At 37.9% G+C, this 19,753-nt stretch overlaps 1 protein-coding gene across 1 annotated transcript; it reads left to right on the top strand.

Moving 5' to 3' along the window:
- Positions 1 to 18,276: 18,276 nt before the first annotated feature.
- Positions 18,277 to 19,422, top strand: LOC129741504 (uncharacterized). Its single transcript, XM_055733246.1, has one exon. It carries the CDS (start codon positions 18,277 to 18,279, stop codon positions 19,420 to 19,422), a length of 1,146 nt encoding a protein of 381 aa, XP_055589221.1.
- The last annotated feature ends 331 nt before the right edge of the window (positions 19,423 to 19,753 follow it).

The raw sequence follows: 19,753 nt of genomic DNA, 5'->3' as shown, positions 1-19,753 counted from the left end.
CAGCCGTAATCGGAAACCGAAACCACCTCGGCCCTCGAACCTGTTTTCATAAATCATTTCTTGTTAGTTTTCAAACAAACAGACAATCTTCATTTGTTGTTCCCCCCGGAGATCAGTTTTCGGAAATCTTCTTCAAGCTGCCGGTGCGATTTGTCGTTCCCGGCTGAGGCAGGTTTCCTAAATCGTGAGCTCCCGTTTCAAAGCAGGAAGATGATCAGTTTTACCAGTGTTTATCAATGTTTGTTGAAAAAAACCAAAACAAAACAGTCGTTTCTCAAAGATTCTCCAAATGATACCAACTCGCTCCCGATAGAAGAAGTTTTAAGCTAAGCTAAGCTTTACCCTTAGAAGGAGGGCAAAAATCACCGAGGTCTCAGCTTGGGTCATTTGGTGAACGATATCGTTCAGAAGCATGATAAAGACAGTTTAGTTTGATTCGAGAGAATTTGATTTCCTACTGATCATATCAAAACATTAAAATAATCATCAGGTATCATGTTGGAGTAAGCTGTTTGATTAACCTTTTTTAACTTAATAAATTCAATTTACTTGTATTCACTATAATTCTCATAAATTAAAAAAAAATGATGCAGAGAAGAAAATTTCCCAAATTAATTAAATCTTTTTCTCTTTTAATAAATTCTGAAAATTTTGATCGGGGCAAAAGTTTCCATAGGATTACACATTCCAGTAAATTTAAAATCCGTACGATCTTTGTGACGCCATATGTCACCCGTATAATTTTCTGCCCATTTTGGCTGATCGTATCCGGATCACTTCCAAACGGCATGAAAACTTCCCGAACCGAACCGAAGCCCGAAACGCGAAAGCGTGAAAGGTAATCCTGTAAAAATGTCAAAATATAAATTTTAATTAATACCTTCCAGTTTTAATTAGGCTATCGATGTTTCGGAGTTGTTTCTCTCGGTCATTAATTTGCACAAGTCGGCTGCAGCCCTGTGGCAGATTCGGGATCTCTCAAAGAGACCCCGGAGATGACCTTCAACACCCACGAATCGACAGCCAGCACCAGAGACAGGAGTGCACCTTCTTCCAACCATTATTGCACTCAGAAGGAAATTTGAGAAAGCACAGACCGAAACGAAAAAAAAATGTAAGCCTAAACATACAGACAAACATTCGGGACAGAAATGCTGTTCGAAATTAGCAAATTATACACTTTGGGTCCACTTCTGTTAACGAACAGGAATGAAACCAGGAAAAAAAAATATCAACAGCAGCCGAGAACTACAGAGTATAGTTGTGTTTTATTTGTTTTACTTGAATTACAAGGCCTGAAGGAATGAATGCAAGTGTTGCCAGATTATTTGTTCGATCCATATGTCAAATTTTAGGTGGTCAATTCTCAATTCGAAAACGCAAGTTTCGATTGCAAATATCGTCTTTTTTATTCTTTCCAAATCCAAATTCGTTTTTAATTTCTTAAGATACCTATATTGATTTGATTTTGGAATTATCGCTCATTATGGGATTATAGCGAAGGCTTTTGGATAATTATTGTTTCATTTGTATTCATTAATTTGGTGTCCCATCTCATGAAATAACCTTATGAACCTGATTCCTCCAATTTACTCGGTCCATGGCAACCGTTCTCCAATTTCTCGGACATCCCACATTAGCCAGATCACGCTCCTCTTGGTCTAACCGCCTTGCTCGTTGCGCCTCTGCTCGTCTCATTCCTACTGGATTCGTAGCGATCACCTGTTTTGCAGGAAAGTCGCCTGGCATTCTTGCAACATGTCCTGCCCAGCGTATCCGGCCAGCCTTCACTACCTCCTGGATACTGGGTTCGCCGTAGAGTCACGCGAGCTCGTGGTTCTTCCTTGGCCTCCACACTCTGTTCTCCTGGATGCCGACAAGGATGGTTTTCAAAACACCGAGTGAACGCAGATCCTTCATATCCATGTCTCATGCCCGTAGAGAACAACCGGTCTGAACGTCCTGAACAGATTCCACGTCGTACAAGGGCTAAGTTTTCTCGACCGCAGACTTCTTTCCGCTGATCGTTCGTCGCCGGATCACATGGCTGGTGTTATTGTCTGCCGAGATAGACGAGGTCTTCGTCTTTCTCCAGCTTGTCGCCAAAATTGGCAATATTCATAATTCTGAGAAAAAAAAAACAGTTGAAGGTAGTGGATTTCTTGAAGGTGCATCACGGAACGCTGAAAAAATTTAATTTTTAGGAATTATATCTTCAGCTTTCGCTGATTTGGAAAAATGTCGTCGAACGAAAAAAAGCGTCGTGAATTAATACTGCGCACTCATTTTGAGAATCCAGAGTTGTCACATCGGGACATCGGTAAGATGTTGGGAATCTTCCAACCCCCGGTCAGCAGAGTACTAAAACGATACTTCGAAAACCTGACCAACGACCGGAAGTTGAAGATCGACAAAAATGGATGCTCCGTCAGTGAAAAACATCACAAACGCATAGTTAAGCAGTTTAGACGTGATAAAAGAAGTTCGGTCCGGGATGTCGCCAAAAAGCTGAATTGGTCAAGTTCATTCGTCCAGCGGACCAAGCAGTGCATACAAGGTTCAGAAGGCTCCTAGCTGCGACAAAAGGCAAAACATGGTGGAGAAGACGCGAGCCCAGAAGCTGTACACCGAAATGCTGACGAAGCCGCATTGCCTGGTAATGGACGACGAAACCTTCGTCAAAGCGGACTTTCGTCAGCTGCTGGGCCTGTTGTTCTTCACCGCAGAGGACAAATTCAGCGTTCCGGAGGAGATTCGCTAGTAGAAACTATCCAAGTTTGCCAAAAAGTACATTGTGTGGCAAGCGATCTGCTCTTGCGGAAAGCGGAGCGCCCCCTTCGTGACGACCGGCACGGTAAACGGGCAGGTTTACCTTAAGGAGTGTCTTCAAAAACGCTTTCTACCACTATTGAAGCAGCACGAGGCTCGACCATCTTTTGGCCGGATCTCGCTTCGTGCCGCTATTCAAAGGACGTGTTGGAGTGGTACGAAGCCAATGAGGTCACCTTCGTGCCATAGGAAATGAAGTTCAGAACATCCCAAACGTTGCAATTTTTCCAGGAGAATATCGTGATTCACTGAATCGAATGCAGCCGAACTATCAGTATAAATTGCATCAATTTGCTTTCCGCCATCCATTTGTGATATGCATTATGATGTAAAAACTGTCAAATTCGTGTTTACCGAACGTTTAGGGAAAAATCCGTGCTGATTTTTAGAGATCCAGTTCCGACAAGCTGAGAAAATAACATCGTTTACGATCCTCTCTAATACCTTCGAGCAGGCAGCTAGTGATGTGACACCACGGTAGTTGAGAATATTTTGCTTATCACCTTTTTTATAGACTGGGCTCATAAACGATCTTTTCCAGAGGTCGGGGAATTTTTGCTGTTCTAGGGACCGGTTAAAGATGTGGTTTCACTAAAAGAGTAGGACACTTCTTAAGAACGCACCCCGGAATTCCATCCTGTCCGGTTGATGTAGTATACTTCAGTTTACACTAGTTTACAGCATTTTTGAACTCAGTAAACTGAAGGTCATTTCTAATGTAAAATCGGGCGCTGAATTTGAAAATGAAATTCAAAAAAATCTCAGTAGAACCGTTTTTAAGCTATGCTCCAAATATGAAATTTCGAAAAAATTAAAAAAGTTCTTGTACTTAGATTAAAATATCTCGGACGGCATAACAGTAATTTGAAATCCCTCTTTTGCATATTGAAGGTGATTAAGTTTTCTATCGATCATCTGAACACTGTTTTTGCGTTTGACCAACAGTATTGTTGATATTAGTGACTTTATGAGAAAAAAAATTATAAAAAACGCATTTTTTTAGAGAAAATTTTGTTTCAACGAAGGTTTTAGACTCGATGGTAGCATTTAAAAAATCTGATTTTCTTTTGCGCTTGAATGTCAATTTAAAACAAAGATTTCAAGTGGTTATTTATCAAAATCGGTTGAAAATTGAAGAAGTTATGGCTACTTTACCATAACTGAAAATTTTGGAGTTTTTAATAATTTAACGAACCGCAGTACACTTATCATAGTATAGGAAGAATGAAACATGATAAATCTCACTCGCTCCAAGTCAAAATTATTTATTAGCTTACCAGAAGGTCACATGCTAAGTTTCAGGAAGATCTGACCATAGGAAGGGGTTGCTTAAGTCTCAAACGTGAATTAAATTTTGAGGTATTTTGCCCGGAAGGAACGAAAAATACTGGTTTTTCATCAATAACTTTTTTCGTCCCTAGCTGATTGTTTTTTTATGGTTGATTTTCTTAAAGCCTAAATAGAGACAAATATTTCACCTGAAGACTGTAACTCGATTGGATTTGAAACAGAAAAGTTATTGCGGTTCAAAGACTGTATTTTGGTCAAACATTGTCGTATAAAACGCAATGGGTAAAAAGTACTCATTGCGTGTTGGACAAAATTTGCGGCCTTTGAACCGCAATAACTTTTCTGTTTCAAATCCAATCGAGTTACAGTCTTCGGGTAAAATATTTGTCTCAATTTAGACTTTAAGAAAATCAATCATAAAAAACAATCAGCTAGGGACGAAAAAAGTTATTGATGAAAAACCAGTATTTTTCGTTCCTTCCGGGCAAAATACCTCAAAATTTAATTCACGTTTGAGACTTAAGCAACCCCTTCCTATGGTCAGATCTTCCTGAAACTTAGCATGTGACCTTCTGGTAAGCTAATAAATAATTTTGACTTGGAGCGAGTGAGATTTATCATGTTTCATTCTTCCTATACTATGATAAGTGTACTGCGGTTCGTTAAATTATTAAAAACTCCAAAATTTTCAGTTATGGTAAAGTAGCCATAACTTCTTCAATTTTCAACCGATTTTGATAAATAACCACTTGAAATCTTTGTTTTAAATTGACATTCAAGCGCAAAAGAAAATCAGATTTTTTAAATGCTACCATCGAGTCTAAAACCTTCGTTGAAACAAAATTTTCTCTAAAAAAATGCGTTTTTTCTAATTTTTTTTCTCATAAAGTCACTAATATCAACAATACTGTTGGTCAAACGCAAAAACAGTGTTCAGATGATCGATAGAAAACTTAATCACCTTCAATATGCGAAAGAGGGATTTCAAATTACTGTTATGCCGTCCGAGATATTTTAATCTAAGTACAAGAACTTTTTTATTTTTTTCGAAATTTCATATTTGGAGCATAGTTCAAAAACGGTTCTACTGAGATTTTTTTGAATTTCATTTTCGAATTCAGCGCCCGATTTTACATTAAAAATGTTGGTCAGTTAATCAAGTTCACGATTTTTTTTAAATTTTGTAAACTAGTGTTACCAATGGCTTCAAGAACCATTTCCTCGCTTATAGAAAAAACAACCAGATTCGACACATCTATGGGTAACCGTGTGACGGCTGCGAAAATTTGATCAGCAGTTGGCGATAGATCAGAGAAAACATTGGAGAAGTGCATCGCGAAGAGGTTGCATTTTTCGGCAGAAGACGTGGCAATTCTATCATTTAGTTGGAGTACCGCAGGCAGACCGGATGCCATCCGTTTAGAGTTGACAAATTTCCAGAACTTTTTCGGATTGCGGCGAAGCTCCCTTTGCGTACGAGCAACATAACGTCGATAGCAAAAACGGTTGTAACTGCGATATTTTCTTGTAGCAACGTTCAAATTCATTTTAGTGAAAGGGCATCTGGAGCTAGTGAACTTTCTAAGTAATTTAGAACGTAACTGTTTTAACCGCTTTAACCGTCCATTACTCCAGGGAGGTCGAAAAGGAGGTCGCACCAAGGGTAACGAGTTGTTAAAAACATCATCCAAAATTGAGCAAAAGACCCTCACGGCAATATCAACGTCCGTACAATTGAGGAAATCCGTCTAATCGATTACAGAAAGGACTCGATTCATTGTGTCGAAATCTGCGCGATTGAAGTTGCGAGCTGAAGTATCGAACGCCTATCGAACGCCTAATCGATAGAGTTTGGAAAAGAGATATCAAAATTGAACGGAGGGTGGTACGTGTCTATCGGAACAACGGCATCGAAAGCCTCAGTGACCGAGCTTATTGAGATAGACTCGTCCGTGAAAACCAAATCCAGCGTTGGGTTTTGAGAATTGCGTAGAGAGTTTCTTTGATCCATTCCATTCAGTTGCATTCCATCCAAAAGTGATGCACTAGCCGATGTTAATACTGAAATAGAGTCTATCACCATACTGTTACTGTCACTACGAATCCACGTCAATTGCGGTTGGTTGAAGTCACCGAGAAGAATAACGCTGCATGAAGGATGTTGCAATCTAACTTCAGATAAGCTATCAACATGCAGATCGATAATTGATCCATCCTGACTTTTTTCCGGTGGAAAATATGCTGTACCAATTAAAAACGAACTATGAGCATGAGAAACTTTCACCCACAAGGTTTCTATGCAATTGGTATTAGACAAAGTAACCAATGATGCGCTGAGCTTGTTAAACACCGCTATAAGTACTCCGCCACCCCTGCTACGACGACTATTGACACTACTTCTGTCACAACGAAATACATTATAATCAGAGACGAATAGCTGACTAGACGGTACTGAAGAATCGAGCCAGGTTTCGGTGAATGAGTAGATTTCGAAGCCGAGCTCTGATGTAGCAACGAAGCACTAACAAATCTTTGATTTCAAACCACGCACGTTCTGGTAATACAAGCGCAGCGCGTCAGATGAATTGGATGCGTCAATTGGGTATGTTTGGCGATGGTCAATAGGACGAGAGCTGCAAATTGAGGGGCAGTCATTGAACGCAGCGGGAGAAGAAGAAGGGTACTTGCCTGAAAGCACAGGCTGGAGAGCCCAGTTGCCTTCTTCGAACACAGGGCCGGGACGACTGTGTGGCAAGTCTTAGGGCTCGAAGTATAACTGAAAAGAAAATGCCAAAAGTTGTTTAATAGTTTCTATTTTACTGTCTAAAATTTTCAAAAGGATCGGTCTAGTGGGCGAATTTCTACAGCGTTTTTCCGTGATGCAAGATGTGACACACCTTTTAAATAATTTTGTTAAGAAAAATGTCATTTGAAGTTTTGAAAACACAAAAATGGTATCAACAGTCCAACAAAATTAAAAAAAAAAAACAGACTTTTCTAATATTTTCTACTGATGATCTTTTTTGCTGACTTTTGGCAATTTTTTTTTTAATTTTAATTTTTACTCCATTTATATTGAGATGTATGACTGAAGCACTTGGTCACATTTGGCTAAAATTCTCTTTCTCATGCGAGAGCTCTCACACTTGCTGCCCAAGTCGCTTACAGCTCGTGTAAACTCGGATAACGAGTGGAGCATGACCAGTGAAAGAAGATTGCACCTGTAAGCCGAACTGAAAACAGTGCTGTTTTCTCTCGGTTCTTTGTTGTTTGGGATCAAATCGGTTCTTTATGCATTATGCATCACAAATATGTCATAAAGTATAAATTTCGAACGTTTTCATTTTATTTTTCATTAAAAAATGTTTGTTGCAACTTACCCCTTTTTCTTAGTAGGGTAAAAATCGCATGTTTTTTTTTAGATTAAAAATAACTGAAGAAACCAATAATTTTTCTGACTACGTCAATTTCATGTTCCATCAACCTTTAAACTTATTATCTACGAGTGGTATGATCATCTGTGGACATTAAGTTTTAAGAAGCCATTGAAATTGAAACGTGTTGACGGTACACAATTTTGAGCAATTGCGAAAAATTCCATTGAAAGTCAATTAGGGTGATTTGCCAACCGTTGTTCTCTGCCCCATCGATGACAAAATTGTCAATATTACAGCCATCTATCTATTATAAAAAAAAACTGGATCAAGTAAATTGAAATGTTCACTGATGAAATGAGGCATTTTATGATATTTTCTGACATTTTGTTCTACCTTGCCTAATACGATTGATAAGATGTAATAATCCATTAATAATGGAGTGAAGTAAAGTTTCATCATTTGAAACTTAGTGGTTATAGCTGTTTTGATGTTACGCTAACCCGTACTGTACAGGAAAATATTTTTCATTTCATGAATTGTTGCGAATTTTGCGATATTTCAATGAGAAATCCCTTTTACTTAACAGATTTTTTTGGAACTTGGAATCGTGTATTCATAAACATACTTCAACTGCTGCTGGCAACCCGTTCCACGAAATCGTGCCTCCCGTAGTGCCAAAATGTCACCTACAAGCCTGCAGGTGCTATCAACCGAACTCATTAGCCGTATCGCTCGAGATGCCCGTTACTTTGGCCGGGAGGACTGTGTTCTGTAGTTAAGTCCGTTCTCGACATTGGCAACTTGTTGCATCGCTGCTGCAGTGGACCATTTATACCTCCAAATGTTTCTCATTTGTGTTCGTTTATTGTCATCATCGCCAATGAACCGAGTTCCTCGAGCCCCAGCATTTAACTACCCTCAAACTCCCAAGTTTTGGCCATCTTACATTTGGCCACGAGGCTTATCTGCGACGTTGTTGTTGCACGTGCTGCTCCATGTTCTTCGGGAAGATTCAGATCCCCGCGCCGGAGGTCGTTGAACACATTCTCGCTGCTACCAAAACAGAAAAAAAACGACTTTGGGATTCGGAATGGTTCCTGTTAACGGTATGGTGAAAACGACTTTTTCTTTGAGGTGGGGGAGTTGGATATTTGAGGTAAGGTGACCGACGAAAAAATGCACCATATAGCACTTCATTTGTAGTACGATTCCGTGAAATGACCATTCCTGTCGGGCTAATTGAGAGCCGTGCTGTTTGTCCACGCTAGGGGGAAGCTTCTTAATGTGGATGCACTGCACTGCAACTAATAAAAGCGGAAAGTAATGATCTTTTTCAGCATAAAAACTGTTAAACATTAAATTTCCAGCTGATTCAGGTAATCAGTTTTTGTGAAAATGACCACAGTTGTAACGGTTCTTGGACCACAGTTCTGAACTCATTGTTATTTTTGGAGTTGATATTAACGAAGAATAAAGTCTCTTGGATAAGTTAATATTAGTTGAAAATAAATGGATTACCGACTTTTTTTTTCTACCGACAATATTCCTCCAAAAAAATGTATTGAATGTTAAGTATAAATTTTAGGAGCTTTAAATTTTTGATAGCATCTAGTGACAAAATGCTGTTTTGTTTGATAAAACCAGTTACAAGACAATCACACAACATAAAGTCCAATGGCACCGAAAAATTCCCAGGCTCGATGATTAATGGTTTTCCATCAGCCCCATCAGACTCACCTTTCATCTCTCGACTGTCCGAAATGTTACTCCAGCTTAATAATCCAGATTTGTTGTTCTTTTTGTTCAAACTTTGGCCATCCATCCAGCACGCATTTCAACGCACAATATATCACTCAAAGTGGGTCCCCGGATCGGAAAGTCACCGAGACCGGGGGAACCTGCCGTGTCATCCTTGTGTCTCTTTTTTGAAGGCTGGAGCAGCAGCTTTTCTTTCCTGCTGCTGCCCCACATCGTGGATCCATCGTGGATTTTTGAATGCTGTGGGAAACAGCAGAGATTAGAATCACCTTGCAACGGAACCTGCTTGTTTGAGTTAATTTTTCACGTTTTACGGATTATTGTGCTGGTTTATGTTTAATGAACCTGTGTATTCGAAATAATGTTTCTGTTCGTTGGATCCTTTGCAGTGTTTCTCAAAAGAGTTTTTTTGTGACGGGAAGTCAAAAATCGAGTTTTGCGAGTCCACAAAATTTGGAATTGAAAAACCCTTATTGGAGTTGAAAAAATCTTTTCAAAAATCAATTATATCTTGTTGTATTTGTATCGTATTCGTATCGTATTCGTATCGTATTCGTATCGTATTCGTATCGTATTCGTATCGTATTCGTATCGTATTCGTATCGTATTCGTATCGTATTCGTATCGTATTCGTATCGTATTCGTATCGTATTCGTATCGTATTCGTATCGTATTCGTATCGTATTCGTATCGTATTCGTATCGTATTCGTATCGTATTCGTATCGTATTCGTATCGTATTCGTATCGTATTCGTATCGTATTCGTATCGTATTCGTATCGTATTCGTATCGTATTCGTATCGTATTCGTATCGTATTCGTATCGTATTCGTATCGTATTCGTATCGTATTCGTATCGTATTCGTATCGTATTCGTATCGTATTCGTATCGTATTCGTATCGTATTCGTATCGTATTCGTATCGTATTCGTATCGTATTCGTATCGTATTCGTATCGTATTCGTATCGTATTCGTATCGTATTCGTATCGTATTCGTTTCGTATTCGTATCGTATTCGTATCGTATTCGTATCGTATTCGTATCGTATTCGTATCGTATTCGTATCGTATTCGTATCGTATTCGTATCGTATTCGTATCGTATTCGTATCGTATTCGTATCGTATTCGTATCGTATTCGTATCGTATTCGTATCGTATTCGTATCGTATTCGTATCGTATTCGTATCGTATTCGTATCGTATTCGTATCGTATTCGTATCGTATTCGTATCGTATTCGTATCGTATTCGTATCGTATTCGTATCGTATTCGTATCGTATTCGTATCGTATTCGTATCGTATTCGTATCGTATTCGTATCGTATTCGTATCGTATTCGTATCGTATTCGTATCGTATTCGTATCGTATTCGTATCGTATTCGTATCGTATTCGTATCGTATTCGTATCGTATTCGTATCGTATTCGTATCGTATTCGTATCGTATTCGTATCGTATTCGTATCGTATTCGTATCGTATTCGTATCGTATTCGTATCGTATTCGTATCGTATTCGTATCGTATTCGTATCGTATTCGTATCGTATTCGTATCGTATTCGTATCGTATTCGTATCGTATTCGTATCGTATTCGTATCGTATTCGTATCGTATTCGTATCGTATTCGTATCGTATTCGTATCGTATTCGTATCGTATTCGTATCGTATTCGTATCGTATTCGTATCGTATTTATATCATATTTGTATTTTACAAAAGTAAAAAAGAACTAGTTCTTTTAATCGGCTTTACCAGTAACATTATGCGAAAACAACACGTTACATAATGAGAACCACTTTCGTTTTCCACCGAAGTAGGAAGAATTTGAAACAATTTGTACTAACATCTAGTTTCGGTTGTTAACTGTGCTGTTTCTGCCCAATCGTGACATCCACATCGAAAGCATAAGCTACAAGACGTCCATGTCGATGCGACGGACAACAACGTTCGGTGCGGTACCGTCATAACATCATAATTTTTCGTCAGTTTGGCGCACCAGAAGCCCCGCCATTTGGGCTCCGTGGCGACATGATGGTTGCATCGCTATAACCGGACTTGAGAAGGGTCAAAGTACGTTGGTGTGTTTGGTTGAGGACAGATTTTGAATGTCCTACTCGCGCGTCAGGCTGACATAAATTATAAAAATGACACTTGACTCTCACCTGTTACATGTAGGATGGAACCTAGATAGATGGAGCCTGTTTTTTTTTTAAATGAGGAAGGTGGCTGGATTATGCTTAATCATATTTTCTGTTTTCATCCGGAAAAAAAACTTGTCAACCAACTTTAAATGGTAATTTGAATGGAGCGTTCCGCATTTGAACTGTTATAAAATAACGATTTTCTTCTATCATTTGTAACGAAAGGCTTTTTTCAATTTTGTCATTTTTGTCATTTTTGTTGTTTTTGTCATTTTTGTTATTTTTGTCATTTTTGTCATTTTTGTCAAATTTGTCATTTTTGTCATTTTTGTCATTTTTGTCATTTTTGTCATTTTTGTCATTTTTGTCATTTTTGTCATTTTTGTCATTTTTGTCATTTTTGTCATTTTTGTCATTTTTGTCATTTTTGTCATTTTTGTCATTTTTGTCATTTTTGTCATTTTTGTCATTTTTGTCATTTTTGTCATTTTTGTCATTTTTGTCATTTTTGTCATTTTTGTCATTTTTGTCATTTTTGTCATTTTTGTCATTTTTGTCATTTTTGTCATTTTTGTCATTTTTGTCATTTTTGTCATTTTTGTCATTTTTGTCATTTTTGTCATTTTTGTCATTTTTGTCATTTTTGTCATTTTTGTCATTTTTGTCATTTTTTGTCATTTTTGTCATTTTTGCCATTTTTGTCATTTTTGTCATTTTTGTCATTTTTGTCATTTTTGTCATTTTTGTCATTTTTGTCATTTTTGTCATTTTTGTCATTTTTGTCATTTTTGTCATTTTTGTCATTTTTGTCATTTTTGTCATTTTTGTCATTTTTGTCATTTTTGTCATTTTTGTCATTTTTGTCATTTTTGTCATTTTTGTCATTTTTGTCATTTTTGTCATTTTTGTCATTTTTGTCATTTTTGTCATTTTTGTCAAATTTGTCATTTTTGTCATTTTTGTCATTTTTGTCATTTTTGTCATTTTTGTCATTTTTGTCATTTTTGTCATTTTTGTCATTTTTGTCATTTTTGTCATTTTTGTCATTTTTGTCATTTTTGTCATTTTTGTCATTTTTGTCATTTTTGTCATTTTTGTCATTTTTGTCATTTTTGTCATTTTTGTCATTTTTGTCATTTTTGTCATTTTTGTCATTTTTGTCATTTTTGTCATTTTTGTCATTTTTGTCATTTTTCTCATTTTTGTCATTTTTGTCATTTTTGTCATTTTTGTCATTTTTGTCATTTTTGTCATTTTTGTCATTTTTGTCATTTTTGTCATTTTTGTCATTTTTGTCATTTTTGTCATTTTTGTCATTTTTGTCATTTTTGTCATTTTTGTCATTTTTGTCATTTTTGTCATTTTTGTCATTTTTGTCATTTTTGTCATTTTTGTCATTTTTGTCATTTTTGTCATTTTTGTCATTTTTGTCATTTTTGTCATTTTTGTAATTTTTGTCATTTTTGTCATTTTTATCATTTTTGTCATTTTTTGTCATTTTTGTCATTTTTGTCATTTTTGTCATTTTTGTCATTTTTGTCATTTTTGTCATTTTTGTCATTTTTGTCATTTTTGTCATTTTTGTCATTTTTGTCATTTTTGTCATTTTTGTCATTTTTGTCATTTTTGTCATTTTTGTCATTTTTGTCATTTTTGTCATTTTTGTCATTTTTGTCATTTTTGTCATTTTTGTCATTTTTGTCATTTTTATTTTGTTTTGCAATTTCGAATTATTTTCAAATTTTTGTACCTACTTCAGTTGATCTAGTATAAATTTCTTTCAATTGAATACTTTTATAAAAAAAAATTGTTTTTTGGCTGTCATAAGGCCATGGAAGGCGTTTTTGCAAATTTTGTCTCTTTTATCTGTTGTCTTCCAATTCCTACATTTCAAATCAGTTATCAAAACAAGCTTTCTTGACTCAAATGCTTCCGTTGGGGCTGAACCCTCAATGGGGTTTTGATTGGAATGTCACGATTCATTTGAATATTCTTAATACTCTTTCTAACAGACATCCATCACTGAACGTCACCTTCAATCCGAGTTTCCAGTAACCTAACGATTACATTTTTTTTTCGCAACTTTCTTCGGCATGTTTTCATTCACCTTTTGGCACCAATTTTTGGGGCTTATCAAAATGAGCTGTTTGATACTAAACGGCTTAAAATCAGCTTGCTGGACCTAGGCTGGACTCTGGCTAGAGTTTTTTTTCGTTTCGTGATTGCAACATTACGATCATAAATCTTAACCAAAACAAGGTGCTTACCCCTCGAAAGCGTCAAGACGTCCATCTGAACTGCGTTCTGCGAACGAAAAAAGAGTATTTGAGCAAATTTTCCCAAGGATGCAATCGCGTGTACTTGTTGTTACGAACTTGCTGATGATACACATTTTTTGTGTCTCTCGCATGATCTAGTGCGAAACCTCAGCTGATGAACCTTTTTCCTTCCCTTAACCTGACCGTTTATTCGTAAACCTACCTGTAGCGACTTGTCGAGCCATGATCGGTCAGGTTAGTGCTAAAACTAGGGTTTGTCGATGGGGAGAAAGTCATTGGGCATGTTTTGGCAAACATCTACTTTTCTTCTCAAGTCGAGGGAGCTGACCTTCGAAATAAAAGAGGGGATAAAGAAAAGAAATGCTCCCAGAGGATCAGTGCGTGAGAGAAAGTCGTTCATTCGCCGGCTCGCTTGTTGCATCCAGTAGGTACAGTGTTTAAGTATGAAGAACATTCAGATTTGATTAATTTCAGCGTACTGACATAATTAAGTTTTACACAACACGCTAAGATGATCCACGTGGGAATTCTGCCGATTACTGAATGCATTTTGGGTGTACTCAGCGAGATAAAAATTACACAGATGAAGCCTTGCCTTGGAGTCAAATTCATATAAGTGCATTTTAAAAACTTCTTTGAAGATTTTCACACTGATGCTGAAATTCAGAAAAACTTTAAATTTCAAGTTTTTTTTCTATCATTTTCCTCTTGTGTATTTTCAACCTAGATTTTGTTTAGATTTACCCTAAATTTTGCAACATGTTAAAACAAGGTGTACTCCATTTCCCCGAAAACCATTGCCCAGAATGAAAAATCACCAGAATTTCAATCACCAGAAATCCACTTCCCCAGAATTTTTTCCCAGAATGCACCATTTCCCAGAATTTTTTTTCTCGGAATGAACCATTGCCCTGAAATTTTTTTACCAGAATGAACCATTTACCAGAAAAATTTTCGCCAGAGTTGCCATTTCCCAGAAAAAAAATTAATATATTTATTCAACCTGAAATTCAAAAAATACAAATAGATTTTTTCCACAAAAATAGGATTTCCATAATACTATACTTTTGTGGCATAGCCGCAACCAACGAGGATGAAGGGGCCGAGGCGGCACAAAGCCGCCGAAGCTCCCAAATCCAAGTTGCCGCAAACCCGCCGTCGGAAGCGGCGGCCCTAAAACATTGGTCTAGGTCTGCCGGAGCTTCCTAGGTCTGCGTGAAAGCTAGGGGTGATCCCTTAGTCCCGTCCGCCACGCGACAGCGTGAGGAGTCAGATACCAAAACGGTTTTTCAAAGGACCATGGTTAGCATTGAATCAATTAAAGTACCCAAACCATAAACAAAGCACAATATTGGTTCTAAAATAAATTTGGTTGGAAAATTTCAAACCTGTAGTTTCATTTAGAAAATTGTTTTGAAAAAATAAATTTCGAATCATATGAAATTTACAAGAATTCATTGGAAAAAAAAAGCAAATAAAAATACTAGAGGAAAAATTCTGGGATTCGTGCCATTCTGGGAAATGTTCCATTCTGGGGAAACAAATTCTGGGAAATGGTCTATTCAGGGAAAAAAATTTTTGGTAAATGGTGCATTCTGGGGAATTATTTTCTGGGAAATGATTCATTCTGGGGTTTGATTCCGGGTACTTGTCATTCTGGGAAAAATTCATTCTGGGCAAAAGTTTTCGGGTAAATGGGATACAATCGTAAAAACAGTCTACTTGAATTACCCGACCGAATGGTATGCTTAAGATCGAAGATCATCGTTTAAACGTCATTACAAATTTTAAGCTGATATCAACTATTCCTCAAGAAACAAATTCCAATCTCATTTTAATTTTTTGTTTCTTGTTTTTCTATTTAAATGCTCATCTCCACATTCCAAGGGATTTTAATTAGTTACACAAAGCCACATTTGTCCAAGGTTTTTTTTTGTGATGGTCCCCTGAGGCCCATTTGGGTCCTCCCTCCACCCCATACGCATCTTTTGAAGTGGGAGGGACAATTTATCCTTTGGATACTTGTTCATACATTTCTTTGTCATTTTCTGAACTATGTACTTGATCGTCTTATCAACTCCTGCGTATGTCCATCACTGTACAGATTCTATGTCTGATAACGGATCAGATTGCCATCACATTATAAAGATCCCATTTAGGATTCTTGCTTATGTTAAAAGGTTCTCTTCACATATAGTTTTGCCATTCTTTTGAAGCTGTTCATATTCGAATTATCTTTGATGTCTTGCGGCAGGTTATTATACATCTTCAGGCCGTTGTAGAATATAGATCGTTTTGTCATTTCTTTTTTAGCAATGGAAAGTCTAAAATCACAAGCTCTTCTCGTATTGTAACTGTGAATGTCGGTCCGAACTGTAGGTCTCGAGCCAAATATGAAGGTGACATTCCTTTTTTCATTTTATGGACAAACATTAGGCTGTTATAAGCAATACGTTGTTTCACAGATAACCATTTAAGCATGTCGAGCGTAAGAGCACTAGGTGTGTATCGGTTGAAACGTGTCACAACTCTCATAATTTTATTTTGGATTTTCTGCAATCGCTTTATTTGTGTATCTGAAGCATTAAGTAGAATTGTCGAACAGTATTCAAAATGTGGCATAATAATCGACTTCACGTAAATGATTTTTGACCAGAAAGTCAAATATCTGTTTATCCGGCAAAGAATACCATATTTTTTGGCAATTTTTTTAATTGTATAGTCCACATGCTCTATAAAGTTTAGCTTATCATCAACTTGCACTCCTAGATATTTTGTTTGACGTACTCTTTCGATTACACATCCGCTAATAAGCAGATTTGGGCAATTCACAATTTTGCGGTTGCCTATAATCATCCAGTTGGTTTTATCGAGATTCAAGCAGAATTTTCGTTGTTTCAGAAACTCAGTAATGTTTTCCAAATCAGCATTTGCTTCATGCTTTATGAGTTCTAAGTTTTTACCTATCCAATAAGACACTAAATCATCAGAAAACAGTTTCAAGTGACCGTGCTGTAGACACATTTTCAAGTCGTTGATGTATAAGATAAAAAGAATTGGCCCCAGGACACTTCCTTGAGGGACACCCAACTTATTTTCTTTAAACTGAGAGTAAGACGAGCCAAACTTTGTCAGTTGCATTCTATTTTCCAAGTAACTTTTGAACCAGTTTAAGACCATGCCACTTAATCCAATTCTTGCTAACACCTCCAACAGTTTCAGTCGATCAATCGTTTCGAACGCTCTCTTAAAGTCAAGGAAAACGGCGACTGTGTAATTCCCATTTTCAGCATTCTCTTTCCATTTTCGAAGTATCGAATTTACCGCTGTTTCCGTGGAATGCTGTTTCCTGAATCCTGATTGTTCCTCAATCTAAATATTTTCCGACTCAATGAACTGTAGCAATTGCCGTTTGAATGCTAATTCTAGCACTTTTTCCTGTAACTCTAACATGTTAATAGGTCTGAATAAGGTTGATTCACGTGCATTGGGCTGTTTCGGAACAGGAATCACTGTTGAAAATTTCCATGTATTTGGCATAGTACCTAATTGCAGACTAGTGTTTATAATTTCCAATAGTGGATTTGCAAGTATTGTTAAAGAGTCCTTGAAAACTCTTAGTGATACATTGTCGATGCCCGCAGTAGATTTCAAGTTTTTTACTATTTCACAAAATTCTTGAACAGTAACGCTTTCGAAGGAGCTCCAGCTTCGATCATTGTAATCTATTTGTCCCAAGCTGGTATTTGAACCCGCAACTCTACTATCATGAATTTGCTTGACACTGTCTACGAAATAATTATTGAAATTTTCCGCAATTTCCGATTCATTTGTCATTGAACTGACCGACACTGAAACTGACGGCATTGAACGCATCTAATCTTAATGACAGGTCGATAAATGAATGGCATAATGAGTTTGAAAACATAAGTGAGAAGTGAGTTCAGAAAATTAGGCGGCAAAGCTAGAGGAAAAAACAAAACAAAACAAACAAGTACGGAGAGATTGTGTTAGCGTATCAATTTCAATAGCGGCATATTTAACAAGTTTCTTTTAAATAACCTGTTTTGCATTGTGAAATATTATCTATTCTTACGAATTGAGGTAGGCATAGGCGTACACGAGCGAACTTTATACATAAATATAATTGAAAGTTTCTAAATCCTAGGGAAAGTGCTAGCTTAAAGTAATAGAACGGAGGTGAAACTGAAGTGCGATCGCTCAAGTAAAGGAGGCAACTACGCGGGAACACAGTTCTCAAAGTGCCAAATTACCCGCAAAAGCTGAATTGAGTAGAGATGAGAAATTAGTTGAGAAATTGTGCAACTTATTTAACTAAGCATATTTCATATCAAAGGTGGTTAGCGGAAACTCATTGCTGGAATCAAGACAGGAAGAAGTATAGGGAGAAATTACTAAACGTAAGCTACTGTTTTTATCCTCAAACATTCCTTTATCATTAGAAGAATTGTACTTGTAGGATTTTAAAACGTGTCCATCCAACTTCGAACGAATTAAAGGAGCGTTAAAAAATTCGGAAATTGATTTTTTCCTTGTTACCGTGGTCCGCAAGTAACAAAATAATATTTTAAAATCGTTTACTGAAGGATGTCTGATTCAGCCAGCACCGCAGCCACTGCTGCCCAACAAGGTAAGAGCGTAGCTAGTAGGTCCCCCAAGGCGAAGAGTGATACTCCCCTTCAACTAAAGTCCGTTGCTCTTGGCCTCTATTCTGAGAACGGCGATACGAAACAAGGCACTACTAAGAATAACAAAGAGCCGTCTTCTGAAAGGCTTCATCCCTTAACCAACAAAACTCCTCCCAAAGATATAAGCCATTCTGTATCCGCAAAAACGGTCGTCAATGTCGGTCACAGCTGTGGGACGTGTAAGTCAGTGGATAATAGCCGAATGGTACAGTGCAACGATTGTGATGAGTGGAACCATTTTAGTTGCGTGGGTGTGAAACGAAGTGTTGAGAGTAAGAAGTGGAACTGTGCAAAGTGCAGAGTGAATAAGAAGAAGGCGGGTGCTACAAGGGTTGCCAGGAACACTGCTACAGCGAAGGAGGCCGTAAATTCAAAGCCGGAGAAAACCAGCGGCGTGAAGAAGACCAAAACTTCATCTGCAACGAAGGAGATGGAGAATTGGAAATCGAGGAAACCCGTGGGAACAACGAAACCATCGAAAGCTGCTTCGGTGAAGTCTGTGGGATCAAGAAAATCAGCGAAAGAGCATCTAGAGTTGCAGCTACGTAAGATCGATGCGGAACAGACGTTGCTCGAGGAAAAGAAGAAGTTGATGGAGAAACACTTCAGCATTCTCGAAGAGCTAGTCGATCTCGAAGATGAAGAAGCAGTCGAAGAAGAGGTGGACGCTGATACCAAGGTGCAGAGCTGGTTGGGCGCCGCTGGTGGCGAGCGCAACGAAGAAGAACCATATTCTACGAGTGAAGAAGAAGATTGCGAGAACGATGAAGAAGGTGAAGGCTTCGAAGAAACGGATTCCAGCGATGATTCTGATGAAAAGGATCAGGAAGATAGCAGCGATGATTCCACGGAGGACGAGTTAGACGGGAACAATGATTACACGTTCAATCTCAAGGGTCGTTCTACGCCAGCGAAGAAAGGCGAAAGCAAACTGAAAAAGACCACCAGCAACCGGTCGAACCATAGCCTGACGCGTAATCAACTCGCTGCCCGCCACGTAGTTGCAAAGGACCTGCCCATCTTCTCAGGGAATCCCGAAGAATAGCCGATGTTTCACTCCACGTACCAAAGCACGACTCGGATGTGCGGTTACACAGAGGACGAAAATATGCTGCGACTCAGGAGCTGCTTGAAGGGAGCTGCGTTTGCCGCAGTACGAAGTTTCCTTCTACACCCAAGGACAGTGAATAGGGCAATCGACGCGCTTAAACTGAAATTTGGACAGCCACGGTTCATAATTCAGTCGCTGAAGGATCGGGTTATTTCTTTACCTGCACTCAACTCTGAATCGATGAACAAGATCATTGACTTCGCGCTAGAGGTGCAGAACCTAACTGCGACCATCGACGCTTGTGGGCGAAAGGAGCTCAAGCGAG

The sequence above is a fragment of the Uranotaenia lowii genome, chromosome 2, assembly GCF_029784155.1.
Source record: "Uranotaenia lowii strain MFRU-FL chromosome 2, ASM2978415v1, whole genome shotgun sequence".
NCBI lineage: Eukaryota > Metazoa > Arthropoda > Insecta > Diptera > Culicidae > Uranotaenia > Uranotaenia lowii.
The sequence above is the reverse complement of the archived record's forward strand: the minus strand, read 5'-3'. Positions and strand labels throughout refer to the sequence as shown.